This window comes from Hypanus sabinus, chromosome 16 (genome assembly GCF_030144855.1).
Source record: "Hypanus sabinus isolate sHypSab1 chromosome 16, sHypSab1.hap1, whole genome shotgun sequence".
Lineage (NCBI taxonomy): Eukaryota > Metazoa > Chordata > Chondrichthyes > Myliobatiformes > Dasyatidae > Hypanus > Hypanus sabinus.
The window spans coordinates 3653357-3669579 of record NC_082721.1 but is presented as its reverse complement, the minus strand read 5'-3'; the positions used below and the strand labels follow the sequence as shown (position 1 = coordinate 3669579).

General features: G+C 44.3%; 1 protein-coding gene and 1 pseudogene across 1 annotated transcript; one reads left to right on the top strand and one right to left on the bottom strand.

Moving 5' to 3' along the window:
* Window positions 1-8790: 8790 nt before the first annotated feature.
* Window positions 8791-9973, bottom strand: LOC132406567 (actin-3-like; annotated as a pseudogene).
* Window positions 9974-12344: 2371 nt separating this feature from the next.
* Window positions 12345-13568, top strand: LOC132406566 (actin-3-like). Its single transcript, XM_059992389.1, has one exon. The coding sequence runs from the start codon at window positions 12345-12347 to the stop codon at window positions 13566-13568; it is 1224 nt and encodes a 407-aa protein (XP_059848372.1).
* Window positions 13569-16223: the final 2655 nt, after the last annotated feature.

The following is a 16223-nucleotide window of genomic DNA, read 5'->3' as shown; positions in this document are numbered from 1 at the left end:
GTTTCTAGAGTTACAGGTATTTTGTTCTACTTTAGCCTTGTGTATTGGAAATTACATTAAACAGTCTTGCTCAATTTCAGACCGCTACTATCAATAGCTCAACCAGTATTTACTGCTCCACCCTGTTCTCCCCCAGAGAAGTGAGAGTGAGCCAGTGCTGAGAAACAGAGCGTGTTCACAGGTAAAGGTGACCCACAGTGCGGTTCAGGAGGGAGAAGAGGGATGTTGAAGGATGCTGATATACAGATATTTCCAAGATACGATACAATGAGCAGAATAATTTTTCAGGGTGGATTGGAAATTCCTTCCCACAGTCATTATGAATGTCTTTCTGAGTTCACTTAACATTCAAGATTGTTCAATGTCATTTCCTGTACACAAATTTTAAGGAGAACAAAATAATTGTAACACCAGGTCTGATGCAGCACAAAAAAAAACAGAATATGATAAAGAAAATAATAATAAAAAATGCAACAAATATAGATGTACAAGATAGCTCATATACATAGATTAATTGTATGTCCACAAAGTGACACTAGGCACAGGAGTGTCTGTACATTAATTGACTGACAGGAAATAATAAGGAGTTGTGATTGGGGGTGTGGAGGGGAGGGTTGGTGGGTGGCAGTGTTGATAAGCCTCACTGCTTGGGGAAAGTAACTGTTTTTGAGCCTGGTGGTCCTGGCGTGGATGCTTCATAGCACCCTCCCTGATGGGAGTGGGACGAACAGTCCATGAGCAGGGTGGGTGGGATCCTTCATGATGTCACTGGCCCTTTATGACTGAAAATTATATTAAACAATCTTGAACATTGCTAAAAGTCCCACTTTCATAATGATTAACAATGGGCTCAGCCCTGATATATTCAGATTCCAATAACAGCAACTTACCCTCTCACCACATTTGTGTGCAAATCATCAAACCTTTGTAAAAGGAGAAATTGAACTGAAACAATTGTTGACATTTAATTTAACTAAGCACTCCTACACATTGCCCAATGACACCAAAAATATTTTTATTAATAACTTTGTATGGGCCTTGCCCATCTATGTACAGCACAGCATATGGGTGTGCACTGCTGGCTGATGAAAACAACTTCATGTTTTCATTCACAGATACTTCACTGCTATGAAGTATTACCTCCTTATCTCAAACTTGTTTTGAAATACCTGGGTTTGGTACTTGTTCTGGGAATATTGGTTACTTCCAAATTCTTCATTAGTTTCTTAACCTTCTCATTGCAGCTGGAACTTCTTCCAAATTTTATTGCCATGAGGGAAAGTACGTGCTGACCTTAGCCCAAATAAAACAGACAATCCTGGAAAATCCAGTCAGCATCTGTGGAGAGACAGTGAGTTAATGTATCAGGTAAATAGTTTTTATCAGAAAGATCAATTTCTGTCTGCAAAGTCCCTGCCTGACACCAAACCATAAGCCCACAAAGCATAGGAGTAGCGTTAGGTAATTCAGCCCAACCATTCCATCATGATTGATTTATTCTCCTGCCTTCTCCCCATCACCTTGACTGATCAAGAACCTATCAAATTCTGCTTTAAATAACCTCAATGACTTGGCCTCCACAATCATCAATGGCAATGAATTCCACAGATTCACCACCCTCTGGCTAAAGGAATTCCTCCTAACCTCTAAATGGATGTCCCTCTATTCAGAAGCCGTGCTCTCTGGTCCTAGACTCCCTGACTATAGGAAATATCCTCTCCACATCCACTCATTTAACATTCAATAGGTTTCAATGATTCCCCCCCCCCCCAACATTCTTCTAAACTCCAGCAAGTACAGGGCAAGAGGCATCAAACACTCTTCATACATTAGCCCTTTCCCTCCCGGAATCACTATTGTGAACCTCCCCTGGACTCTCTTTAATGCATCATGGACATCTGCTTTTCAGTAGAGTTATTGTTTCATATCATCCACAATGTTATAAACTATTCCTTGTGCATAGCACAGGCTATTCAGCCCATGATATTGGCTGATCCTCCTCTTGTGTATAACCATATCCATCCATCCTCTGCATATTCATGTATCTGTCCAAAAGCCTGATAAACTCCATCAGATTGCCTGCTCCCACCTCTACACCTGGTAAACCATTCCTCTGATCTCTGTGTAAACACTTTACCCCTCACATCACCTTTAAACTTCCTTCTCCAACCTTAAAAGTAAGTCATTTGGTGTTGGACATTTCTACTTTGAGGAAAAGATTGCTTGCAAATTCACAACCAAATTGTTTATAAAAATCACAAAGAAAAAATGTCTCAGCCTCTTAGGTACAACACAGGACACAGGCCTCCAGTCAGAGAAACAAACCTTGACTATTACCTTCTGATTCCTACCACTGAGCCAATTATCAATCCAAACCATTATCTCCCACTGCATCCTATGGCATCAAAGATATATATACAGAAAGGTGCTGGAAAAGAGGCAGTAATATCATGAAGCATTCCACCCTCCCTGCTCATGGACTGTTTGTCCCACTCCCATTAGTTTGGAGACTACGTAGCATCCACACCAGGACCACCAGACTCAAAAACAGTTGCTTTCCCCAAGCAGTGAGGCCGATCAACACCTCCACCCACTAACCCACCACTGCTTTATTATTTCCCATCAGTCACCTTATGTACATCTCGCGCCTTAGTTTATGAACATACAAACTAAACTACATAAATAAGCTATTTTACTTATTTATATTTATTGTGTCCTTTATCCTTTGTATTTTTTGTGTTCTGCATCATATCCAGTCATTTTGTTTTCCATTACACTTATGTATAGGACTTGACATTAAACAATCTTGAATACTTAACGTCAGTTGCCTCCTGAAAAGATTAATTTAAGTTCATCAGAAGTGAATTACCTGTGACAAGTACATTCAGTAAATAATTTTCCAATAATAGACTCTAATGTCCTTCCCACAATAGGCTTTAGGCCTAATATCCCACTAATTTCCCTGTTTAACTGAATTAGGTACCGATAATGATCATGCTTTGGGGTAAGAATTTGGGAAGAATAAAACTGAAACATCATTCACTGCCTCACCGACTCGAATCTCCTGAGGTTGAAACATTACATCCTGAAGATCTATTAATGTTTTTGCTGATACACCGGTTTGGTTGTCATCTGCAACTCTGCCCTGGGAAATGTCAGAGTTAGCCCTCCAGACAAAAACTGAACAGACAATGCATAAAGACACGCAAGCAGTCCAGCACTAACTGAAGTACCAAACCTTGGGCATAATTCTGGCCCAACCAGCTTTGGAAAACCTGACAAGAAATGTCTGAGGAGTGGTGTCTACTGTACGGTAGGGAGTCATTTAACCCCCAGGCTCTCTGCTGAATGTGAAGTTAACGTCAGTCTCCCAAATATGTATTCAGTTACCCATCAAAACTGGTACTCATTCAATTTCCACCAGATTTTCAGGCAGATGATTCCAGTTTATATAAAAAAACAATCACTCTTACCAATAACTAGAAATCTGTCTCACTGGTTTGGCAGCAGAAACACCCTCTCCCAATTTTGCCAACTTATCCAAAAAAAGGATTGGTAAAGTAGTGGGTGCATGGAATGCGCTGCCGGTGGCAATGTTGGAAGTGAATACAACAGGAGATTTTAAGAGCCTCTTAGATAGGTACATGGAGCTTAGAAATATAGAGGGCTATGCCGTAGTGAAACTCTAGGCGGTGTCACACGCACAAGGGGTGTGTGTGTCTCTCTCTCTCTCTCTCCACACCCCCCCCCCCCCCATCACCACCGGAGTGTCACATACACAAACTTCTGGAGAGACACACAAAAGCTACTGAAGTCACACACACACACTACTGGAGTAACACACAAACTTCTGGAGTGATGCACACAAAATACTGTAGGAATTCAGCAGGTCAGGCAGCCTCTAGGGAGGGGAATAAATACTCGATGTTTCAGGCCAAGACCCTTCAGCAGGACTAGAAAGGAAGGGTAAAGAGCTAGACAAAAAGGGTTTTCCAGTCCACCTGAAGCATCTGGGTTCAAAATGTCGACTGTTTATTCACTTCCATAGATGCTGTTTGACCTGCTGAGTTCTTTGCCTGTACCTAAGATTTCCAGCAACTGCAGAATCTCTGCAGAATGTAGAGCAGACTTAATGGGCCAGATGGCCTATTTCTGCTCCGATATTTTATGGACTCTTGTGTAGAGGATCAGTCTCATAGTTCTTCATAGGATTCAGCAAATTACACATGGAAATCATCCTTCGTTTATCAGAATGTCTTTAGTGCAACAGATGTTACATAACTGAGGCGAATGTGAAGCAGGTTTTCAGCACGATTATGGTCTATTTATACAAACTTCAAAAAAAGGACTTCGTATGCTTGTGCTGCCCTCTACTGTACCTCTAGGGGAATACAAGAACAATGATTGTCCATCTCTACACAAGAGATTCTGCAGATGCTGGAAATCCAGTGCATCACACACAAAATGCTGGAGGAGCTCAGCGGGTCAGGCAGCAAAAATGAAGAGGAATAAACGGTCAATGCTTCAGGCTGAGACCCTTCATCAGGACTGGAAAGGAAGACGGTAGATGCTAGATTAAGAATATGCAAGGAGGGGAAGAGGATAAGTGAGAAGCCAGGTGGATTGGGAAGTAAGAAGCTGGGAGATGATACGTAGCAAAGGTCAGAGGCTGGAGAGGAAGGAATCTGATAGGAGAGGAGAGTGGACCATGGGAGAAAGGAAAGAAGGAGAGACACCAGGCAGAGAAGATAGGCAGGCGAGGGGAAGAGCTAAGAAGCCAGAGCAGTGAATAGATGCTCATCCAAAACTGCTTTGTAAGTTCATGAAGATAGTTTTGGGGACAGAGGGGGAGTTAGGGGTCAGTTTCAAGTTGAGGAACAGGAGGAGTTAGAAGTGAGTACTCCACTCTGCACTGGAAGGCCTGCAATGTGAGCATGTGATGTAAGATACCGTGGATGTCGGGCTGTCCCAGGTTGTTAGCGGACTGGATACTTGTGTGAGGAGGAGGCACCAGGGCTTGTCAGTTGCCGAACCCAGAATATGAACCTGGAGTTTGGCGTCCCATCACTAGCTAGTCTGGAGATCAATAATGAAAATCAAAGACTGATCAGAAGTCCAGAGATTGAAGGTCGATGGGCAAAGCCTGGAAACAGGAGGCCCAGAGGCCTGTCCTGAAGTTGGAGGATGGTCTGTCTGTGGGTGGGAAGGGTTTGATTTGTTATTGTTGTGTATTGCTCTGCCAAACATTGTGGTCATGCTAGGTTGGTGCCAGCTTGTGTGGCGACCCTTGTGGGCTGCTCCCAGCACATCTTTAGCGGTAAGGAGTGTTGATCATTGATGCAAGTGACATGCTCTGATGTACAGGGGATAAATAACTGAACCCGAACCTGAATCTGTTCCCCTCCCCAAACTGAGCAGATTCAGAATGAGGTTTATTACCCCCAACATACCATAAGTTACCAAAATCAATGAGGGTGTTAATTAATTTTGAAAAATTGTCTGCTTGACAGCATCCTAGAATCTTTTTCTCTATCTGCCTAATAATTTCCTTGAGATGAGATGAAACAGGGAGACTTTCACTCAGGAAATTGTCAGGCCTGCCTCCGCTGACATCACCCAGCCCGGATATGCAGGCACCACCCAGCCCCAGACCAGAGGATACAGCCTCAGAAAAGAGGGATGTCCATTTAGAACGGAGATGAGGAGAAATTTCTTTAGCTGGGGGTGGGGGGGGGGGAGGAATCTGTGCAATTCATCACCACAGACAACTGTGGAGGCCAAGTCATTGAGTACATTTAAGGCAGAGGTTGATAAATTCTTGATTAGTCAGGGCATGAAGAGATACGGGGAGAAGGCAAGAAGGTACTTCACTCCTGGGGCACCTCGAGGCAACTCATGTAGCAGCAGAACTCTCAGTGAATACGATTAAATATTCTCGTTTCAGCCAGACACAGCTAAAAAGCACAATTGCTTCCAAGATCAGTCCAGTCAACAAAGATGGCTTAATGCGCTTAAACGAACTATCACTGCTTAAAACGGACGGAAACAATGCGGATTGTGTACGGACTCCTCGTCGGATTCCTCATAGGAAACGTGGTTGCAGTTCAGGGATCCAAGTGCTTTTAAGGAAGCAGGTTTTTAAACTCCCTATACCCATTATCTTGCTGGCAAACGTGCAATCTCTGGTGAATAAAAATCAATGCTCTCAGAGCAAGGGTGCTGAATCAGAGGGACATTAGGACCACATGCGTCCTTTGGTCCAGAGTCCTGGTTAACCTCTTGCGTACCAGATGCATCGATTCAGATCTATGGGTTTACTATACACAGTCAGGATAGGTCTATCGAGGCTCTCAAAAGCAGAGAGGGAGGAGGATGTCTCATGATCAACTTGGTGCATAAATATATCAGTGCTGACCCAATTCTGCTCACCAGACCTGAATATCTAGCAGTTAAATGCTGTCCTTTTTACCTACCACTGGAGATTTCTGGGATCATTTTGGTAGCAGTATAGATTCCACCTCAGGCCAATGTCAACCAAACTTTAGATGATCCAAGCAATGGGATCAACATGCACAAAACAGCGCATCCTAACACCTTCACCATCATTTTGGGAGATTTAAACCAGGCCTGTCTAAACAAAAATCACTAAGCAATTACCATCAATAGATCACTTGCAATACTGGAGGAAATACCACACTGGACCACTGTACACCACCATGAAGAGTGCCTACCGTACTATTCCATGCCCTCACTTCGGGAAGTCTGATAACCTGGCTATATTTCTACTCCCTGAGTATAGGCAGAGACTGAAGACTGCAGCACCAGTAGTTAGGACCAAGAGGGTATGGACAAGGGAGGCACAGAAGCATCTACAGGACTGCTTTGAATCAGTGGACTGGACTATATTCAAGGATTCTTCTTTGAACCTGAATAAGTATGCTGTGGTTATTACCAACATCATGAAAACTTATGTGGTTGAGTATGTGCCTAGAAAGATTTACTGGACATTCCCAAACCAAAAGCTGTGGATGAACCAGGATGTACATCGCCTGCTGAAGGATAGATCTGTGACATTCAAGTCTGGCAACCCAGGTCTGTACTAGAAAACCAGGTATGATTTGTGGAGGGCTATTTCAAGGGTGAAGAGACAATTCCAAATGAGGTTGGCAGTGACATTGGATGTACGATGACTCTGGCAGAGTTTGCAAGACATTACTTTCTACAAAGTGAAACCCAATAGCATGAATGGCAACAATGCTTCACTACCAGATGAACTCAACACCTTCTATGTACACTTTGAAAGGGAGAACACAACTACAGCTGTGAAGATCCCTGCTGCACCTGGTGACCCTGTGATCTCTGTCTCTGAGACCGATGTTAGACTGTCTTTAAAGAGAGTGAACCCTCACAAGGCGGAAGGTCCCGATGGAGTACCTGGTAAGGCTCTGAAAACCTGTGCTGACCAACTAGTGGGAGTATTCAAGGACATTTTCAACCTCTCACTGCTACAGGCAAAAGTTCTCACTTGCTTCAAAAAGGCAACAATTATACCAGTGTCTAAGAAGAATAATGTGAGCTGCCTTAATGACTATCACCCGGTAGCACTCATACCTATAGACTCAATTCCTCAACTAATAAGGGCAAGAATGACATGCACCTTTTTAACCAGCCAACATAGACACTTTCAGGGATCTATGAACTTGGACCCAAAGATTCTTCTGCTCATCAACACTGTTAAAGATCTTGGCCTTAACACTGTGTGTAGAGAGCCAATATTTTTGATCTGTCACTTTCCATTAAATCTGCAGTAGGAGCCATCAACCTAGAACATCATTTTTGCTTCTTTCTTTACAGATGCCACCCAACCAAATGAATAACCCCAGCATTTTCTATTTTCATTCTGCCTCTACAGATCCTAAAATTCCACATTGGAAGTGGTTAGTTATCTGCATTGGGAATCAACAGGAAGCAGAGAGTCAGATTAGTGCAGAAACCACACAGAAAATTGTTGGAGGAACTGAATAGGTCAGGCGGCATCTATGGAAAGAATAAACAGTCGAAGTTTCGGGCCAAGAACATTCATCAGTACTGTACAGGAAGGGAAGGAGGAAGATGCCAGAATAAGAAAGAGTGTGGGTGTGGGTGTTAGGGTGAGTGTGAGTGTGTGTGTGTGAGGGTGGGGTGGGGGGAGGTACCATCTGGTAGGTGATAGGTGAGACCAACTGAGGGGGAAGGTAGAGGGGTGGGAAGGAGTGATGACGTGACAAGCTGGGTGATGATAGTTGGAAGAGGTAAAGGGTTGAAGAAGGAGCAATCTAATAGAAGAAGAGACTTGACCATGGGGGAGGGGTGGGGAGGTAATGGGTAGGTGAATTGAAAGGGTCAGGAGGGAGCCAGAATGGGAATAAGAATATATTTTATATGGATGCATTTCTTTGATGAGGTCCTGATCCAAGACATGTAATTAAATATTAGAATAGCAACCTGAGGTTCAAAAGTCAAAGTAAATTTATTATCAAAGTACATATGTGTTACCATATACATCCCTGAGATTCATTTTCTCCTGCGTATTCACTTTATTATATAAAAAAACAAGCAAACAATAATAATAAATAATTGATCAAGGAATATCCTTGACAAAAATTTGCGAAGGATTATAACTGAAAATGATATTAACAAATGTTGGAAATAAGAGCTGACTTTTATTATTATCTTTATATATAAGTTACATTTTCAATTAATGATTTGCTTGTCTCTGCAGTTAAACCCGGACAAAGTAAATCTCAGTTCTCAGTAACATCTGCGGTGCACGATGACTGGACTTTGGTCTCTGTATTCTTCCTGGTGAATCCATTTGGATTGGAAGGCTTGGAGAAAGGTCAGTATCGAACTGCCTCTCTGGAACAGTGTGGATGTTGGGCTTTATACCCTTTGGTGCCAGAGCAAACAGCTCTCTGCAGAAGCGTAACTTAAAGCTATTGAATAAAGTGGAGCTGCCACTGAGAAAGATGTTGTACATGAGCAGCCTCACCAGGGGCTGGACCTGTTGTAGGCTGGTGACGGCCATGGTGTGGATACCCTCCTGTTTTATCTCCATCAGCAAGAGATTAAACAGCGCTTCAGGACGTTGAAATCTTCCTTTTCCAAAAGCGATGATGTGACCATCTGGTAAGATATAGTCCACAAAAAGCTGTTGATTGAGATGACTGATCTGATTTTGGTCGTCAGAAGCTATGTAGCAACACTTCTGTTTGATGTCTTCCATGATGTACCTGCTGTTCTCCTGAAATGTGTTGCCCGTCTCCGCTAGCAGGTCCATCAGGTAAGTGGTGAGGTCGTGTCCACCCAGATCCATGCGAGAGATTGCAGCCGGCAAGTTGTACCCGTCATCAACGGGAACCGCGTGGGTCACTTCGTGTTCAGAGTCCGCCATACAAATGGTCCTCCCATACGAATACACGGCCAACACCAATATGCACGGCAGGGACGTTGAACCTCTCAAAGGGAAACTCGGCGTTCTTTTCCCTGTTTGTGGTGGGACTGAGAGGGGAGTCCGAAATGAGGACAGCGTGTTCCTTGGGAGAAATTTCAGGTCTCTGTAAACCACGTGCCTGAGGAGATCTTCGGCCACTGTCCAATCTACAATGTGTGTTGGCTCGTGCAGTTTGAGGTTGGGCGTGGTGGAGTACGCTATGCTCGCAGTGATGTTGTTCCGTTTGCCCTTCCATCTCCAATAGCCCACTGTGGAGCTCAGAACAGAGTCTGGTCTGAGCTGGCCAGCATATCCCACCTTGCGACTGCCCGAGCCCAAGTCAATTACCAAGGTGCCCGTCTTCTTGTCTGGGCAGTTCGGACTCATCTTCACTGCCACATTAATGGCTGCATTAATGTTCCCGTCCTGGCCAATCGCTGTCAGTGCTTTGGGTGCAAACAATTTACGCTTCTTCTTCTCGCAAGTTGGAAGCCTTTGCATCTTCTCTCTGGATGCAGAAGTCCTGAACACGTTGCTTCCTCCGACTGTGTACATACACACGCAGTAATTCAGGAAGAAAGATATAAATTCCTTTGGAATGTTCTTAGTTGACCATCACAAAGCCAGAGGGGGCACCAATTATGACATCCCTGATACATAGCTGTTCGTTGCCAATTCTAAATATTTCTTTTTATTGGTGCTTTACTGTTCTTGAGGAAACTGCACTGTTGCAAAGAGGAAGGCTCTACAGTGAGTAGTCCAAACATCACCAACAGCAGCCTACCTGTCATCAAGGGCATATATACAGAAAAGTGCCGGAAAAGGGTCAGTAACATCATGAAGGATCCCACCCACTCTGCTCATGGACTGTTTGTCCCACTCCCATCAGGAAGGAGACTACGTAGCATCCACACCAGGACCACCAGACTTAGAAAAAGTTACTTTCCCTAAGTAGTAAGGCTGATCAACTCCACCCACTAACCCACCCCTCCATACTTTCCCACACCCCCAGCCATCACTATATCATTTCCTGTCAGTCACATTATGTACAGACACTCCTGTGCCTAGTGTCACTTTATGGACATTCAATCAACCTATGTATGTAAGGTACTTATGTATTTATATTTATTGTGATTTTTATTATTGTGTTCTTTATCTTATTGTGCTTTTGTGCTGCAACCGATCCAGAGTAATAATTATTTTGTTTTCCTTTACACTTATCTACTGGGAATGATATTAAACAATCTCGACTAATTGCAGAAATTGCGGAAAGTTTCCCCAAACAACCAAAGCTGTAAGTTACAGTTAATCTTTCCCTTCAGAAATTGCTTGTGTTTTGTGGAGAGAAGTCCTTGGAGATCAGAATACTGATGGAGAGGGAACAGATGTCATTCTTCTACCTATACCCCGCCTAGTTGCCAGAACAGGGAACATGGAATATGCTATTCAGCCCAAGAAGCTGTACCAATTTTTCTGTGAATTTATGCGAAATGTCCTCCTGCTGTGTGTCATCCACATCCTTCGTTTCCTTTCATATGCTTCTATTTAAAAGCCTCAAACTCCACCCAACTGCCTTCTTCCACTATTTCACTTGGTAACTCATTCTAAGCTCTCTGTGTAAAAGAAAACTTGTCCCTCAAAAGACCATAAGAGAGGAGTAGAATTCAGCAATTCGACCCATCAAGTCTTCTCCATCATGGCTGATTTATTTTCCCTCTCAACCCCATTCTCTTGCATTCTCCATATAACCTTTGACACACATACTAATCAAGAACCTATCAAGCTCCACTTTAAATATAAACAATAACCTTACCTCCCCAGCTGCCTGTGCCAATGAATTCCATAGATTTACTACCCTTTGGCTAAAGAATTCCTCCTCATCTCCATTCTAAATGGATGCTCCTCTATTCTAAGGCTGTGTCCTCTGGTCCTAGACTCCCCCCTCACAGGCAACATTCTCACCACATCCATTCTGTCTAGCCCTTTCATGATCTCATGGGTTTCAATTACATCCCTGCCCCCCTCATTCTTTTGTCACTTTTAAATTCCCCCTCTCTAACCCTAAATGCATGTTGTTGAGTATTTCTACACTGGAGAAAAGATTCTGACACTCTAACCTATCCATGCATCTCATAATCTTGAAAGCCTTTATTAGATTTCATCGCAGCCTCAGGCACTCTAACAAAAACAACCTAAGTCTGCCCATTCATTGCTCCTAGTTTTAATCTCTAATCACAGCAGTCCCCTGGTTCAAGAGCTTGGTAGCTGAGGGATAGTAACTGTTCTTCAACTTGTTAGTCACGTAGGTCCTGATGCAACAGTGTGCCCATCGATTGTTCCAAGCTGAGAGAATCACTGAGAGAATTCACTTACGTGAATATCAGCCACAAAATGAGGTGTATAAAACTCTGAGGGGCATACTTAGGGTTACTTGTTTAAAGTGAGATGGGAGATTTTTTAATAGGAACCTGAGGGTCAACACCTCACCAGCAGATGATGGTCAGTATGTGGAATGAGCTGCCAGTGGAAGTGATTGAGACAGGTACATCATCAACATTTAAAAAGTTATTTGGACAGAGGCAGAGGGACATGGGCAAATGGGACTAGCTTAGCCAAGAACCTTGGTTGGCATGAGCCAGTTGGGCCGAAGGGTCTGTTTCCATATCGCGTTACTATATGAAAAATGACCATAAATGTCTGAACTGCAAGTTGCATCTCAGAAGCGTCACAATCGCGCGACTGTGATGCGCACTGGTGTAGCGGGGGGGGGGGGGGGGATTTAACACATTTCATCTCCTGGGTTTTAACAAATTGACACGCAAGGCTTTGAAAACAAGGCACCCCTGCCTAGTCTTTTGGAGAGACTGCGGAAATGTTACACAAGATTCAGCGGCCGTCGTCCGACTCCACAGAGAAAACGAAGGGATCCAGACCGTCCTCATGTCCCGGTTCAGTGAAGGACACCAAGCAGGAGGCCGGCACGCCGCCCAAAGTGGAAATTAGGAAGACGGGGGCATTGGTGATTGATGTGGGCTCCAGCACGTGCAAGGTAGGGTTCGCTGGCGACCTGATGCCCCAGTCCCTGCTGGGGTCGATGGTCGGCTACCCGACAGGAAAAAATAAATTGGATGAAATTGCCATTGGAAAACCGGTCTTCGCTGCGCCCAACTACAAAGTGGTCGAGCCAACACGGCATGGCATCATCGTAGACTGGGAAGCGGCCGAAGATCTCCTCGGGTACGCATTCTACAAGGACCTAAAGGTTTCCCCCGAGGAACACGCTGTTCTCATCTCGGACCCCCCTCTCAGCCCCACCACAAACAGGGAAAAGATCGCAGAATTTCTCTTCGAGAGATTCAACGTCCCCGCCATGAACATCACCTACCAGTCGGTGCTGACCGTGTACTCATACGGGAAGACAACCGGGCTGGTGGTGGACTCTGGACACGGAGTGACCCACGCGGTTCCCGTGGACGACGGGTACAACTTGCCGGCTGCAATCTCTCGCATGGATCTGGGTGGACACGACCTCACCACTTACCTGATGGAACTGCTAGCGGAGGCGGGCAACACATTTCGGGAGAACAGCAGGTACATCGTGGAAGACATCAAACAGAAGTGTTGCTACGTAGTCGTAGATCAGGAGAAGGAGGCCCAATTGCCTGACCAAGAGTACCTGGTGGATTATGAGCTTCCTGACGGCCATGTCATTACCATTGGAAAAGAACGAAGGAAGTGCACAGAGGCGCTCTTCAAACCTTCGCTTATGGGATCTGACGAAGTGGGAATCCACCTCCTGACCATCAACAGTCTGAATAGGCTCGAGCCCCGGGTCCAGCAGCTCATGTTCGACAATGTGCTATTGAGTGGGGGGTCGACCTTGTTTGAGGGGTTTTATTCCAGGTTCTGCCGGGAAATGCTCGCTCTGGCACCCAAAGACGCCAAAGCCAACATCCACGCTATCCCAGAGAGAAAATTCGCCGTCTGGGTTGGTGGCTCCATCCTGGCTTCTCTCCACGCCTTCCAGTCGTTGTGGATTCGCCGGGAAGACTATCAAGAACAAGGTCCACACATTGTGTATCAGAGGTGCTACTGAGGCTGGATTTGATCTGCTCTCCGGCAGTGAGACTTAACAAGGAGGTATTGGGTCATTAAATAAATAAAATCACAACAAGGCAGAGTTAAGATTTTTAAAAATGTCAGGAAAGGCAATAAATAGCATTACAACTGTTCCTCAGTGCTTTTCTTTGGATCACACAATTGCGTTCAATCCCCATTACTGTCCGAAAGGAATTTGCACATTCTCCTCATTATCATGTGGGTCTCCTCCAGCTGCTTCAGTTCCCACCCGCATTCCAAAAGCGTACAGATTACGGTTAACACGTACAAAATGCTGGGGGAATTCATTAGGTCAGGCAGCATTTAGGGAAATGAACAGTCGACGTTTCTGGCAGAAACCCTTCGTCGGGACTTGAAAAGAAGGAGAGGACATCAGAGTAAGAAGGTGGGGAGAGAGAAAGGAGGTCAAGCTAGTAGGTGATAGGTGTAGTCCAAAAGATTGGGGTGGGGGGGAAAGGAAAGGGTGAAATAAAAAGCAATGAGGTGATAGGTTGCAAAGGTAATAGGCTGGTGAAGGAAATCTGATAGGAGAGGAGAGTGGACCATGGGAGAAAGGGATGGAGGAGGGGCACCAAAAAGAAGTGATAAGCAGGTGAGGAGAAAAGGTGGAGGGGGCAAAGTGGGGAAATGAGGAAGGTGGAGGTGGGAAATACCAGAAGTTAGAGAAATCACAGTTGGAAGTTATTAAATGGAATATAAGGTTAGTATGTTGTGGGCATGCTATGTTGGTGCTAGGAGCATGGCTGCCCTTGTAAGCTGCCTGGAGAACATCTTTGGACTTGTGAAACAGTGACACAACATGACACAGTTCACAGTATGTTTTGATGTGACAAATAAAGCTAATCTTTATCTTATCACATTGACAGTGATTGAAAAGTCATAAAATACATGGTTGCTGGGCAAGTACTGGAAATTCAAAGTTCAAAGTAAATTAATTGTCACTTGTCATCATATGCAAACAGCTCGGAGATTCATTTTCTTGCGCGCATTCACAGTAAATGCAAAGAAACACAATAGAATCAATGAAAAACTGTACACAAGATGGACAACCAGTTTGCAAAAGACAACAAACTGTGCAAATACAAAAAGTAGCACAATAATGGTAATAATAAACAAATAATAACTGTTGAGAACATGAAATGAAGAGTTCTTGAAAGTGAGCTCATTGTTTGTGGGAACAGTTCAATGCTGGGGCATGTGAAGTTGAGTGAACTTATTCCCTCTGGTTCTAGAGCCTAATGACTGAAGGGTAATAACTGTTCCCGCACCTGTAGGTGTGGGTCCTGAGGCTCCTGTACCTCCTTCTAACAGTGAGAAGACAGCATGGTCTGGATGGTGGGATTATGCTGTTTTTACAGGATCACACACAATGGGCTGAATGGCCTTCTCAGTGTTGTACAGTTCTATGATTCTAAGACAGCACAAGCAAGCTTTGCTTTGCTCGAACTGGACACTATTCCAAGGCCAGTCAGGAATGGAAGTTTATGACTGGTGTTGGCTACAAACAGGCCTCTGAACCTCTTTGTCTTTGCTCCTTCCATCTTCACCCAGATTGAGGGCATACACTCAGCCTAATCTGCAGCTTCTCTCTCCTCCCCAGTCCACTGACTTAATGATAAACACACGCTGCAATTCAGAACAATGAGAGGAGATCTTAGAACATATAAGCAGAACACACTTAGAATTGTACAGAACAGTACAGGCCTTTCAGCCCACACTATTAAGCCAACTTTTTAATCTGCACCAAGATCCTAGAAGATAGAAATCTACAGCACATTACAGGCCCTTCGGCCCACAATGTTGTGCTGACCATGTAACCTACTCTAGAAACTGCCTAGAATTACCCTACTGCATATCTCTCTATTTTTCTAAGTTCCATGTACCTATCTATGAGTCCCTTAAAAGACTCTATCGAATCCACCACCACCACCATTGCCAGCAGGGCATTCCACTCACTGTGTGAAAAGCATACCCCTGACATCCCCCCTGAGCCTACTTCCAAGTACCTTAAAACTATGCCCCCTCATGTTACCCTTTTCAGCCCTTGGAAAAAGCCTCTGGCTATCCACATGATCAATGTCTCTCATCATCTTAGATACCCCTATTAGGTCACCTCTCATCCTCAGTTGCTCCAAGGAAAAAAGGCCAAGTTCACTCAACCTGTTCTCATAAGGCATGCTCCCCAATCCAGGCAACATCCTTGTAAATGCACTTTTTCTATAGTATTCACATCCTTCCCGTAGTGAGGCAACCAGAACTGAGCACAGTACTCCAAGTGGGGTCTGACCAAGGTCTTATATAGGTGTAACATTATCTTATGGCTCTTGGACTCAATCCCACAGTTGATGAATGCCAACACACCATACACCTTCTTAACAACACTGTCAACCTGCACAGCAGCCTTGAGTATCCTATGGACACGGGCCCCAAGATCTCTCTGATCCTCCACATTGCCAAGAATCTTACTACTAATACTATATTTTTTCTTCAGATTTAGTCTACCAAAATGAACCACTTCACATTTATCTGGATTGAATTCCATCTGCCACTTCTCAGCCCAGTTCTGCATCCTATTGATGTCTTACTATAACCTCTGACAGCCCTCCAGACTATCCACAGTGCTTCCAACCTT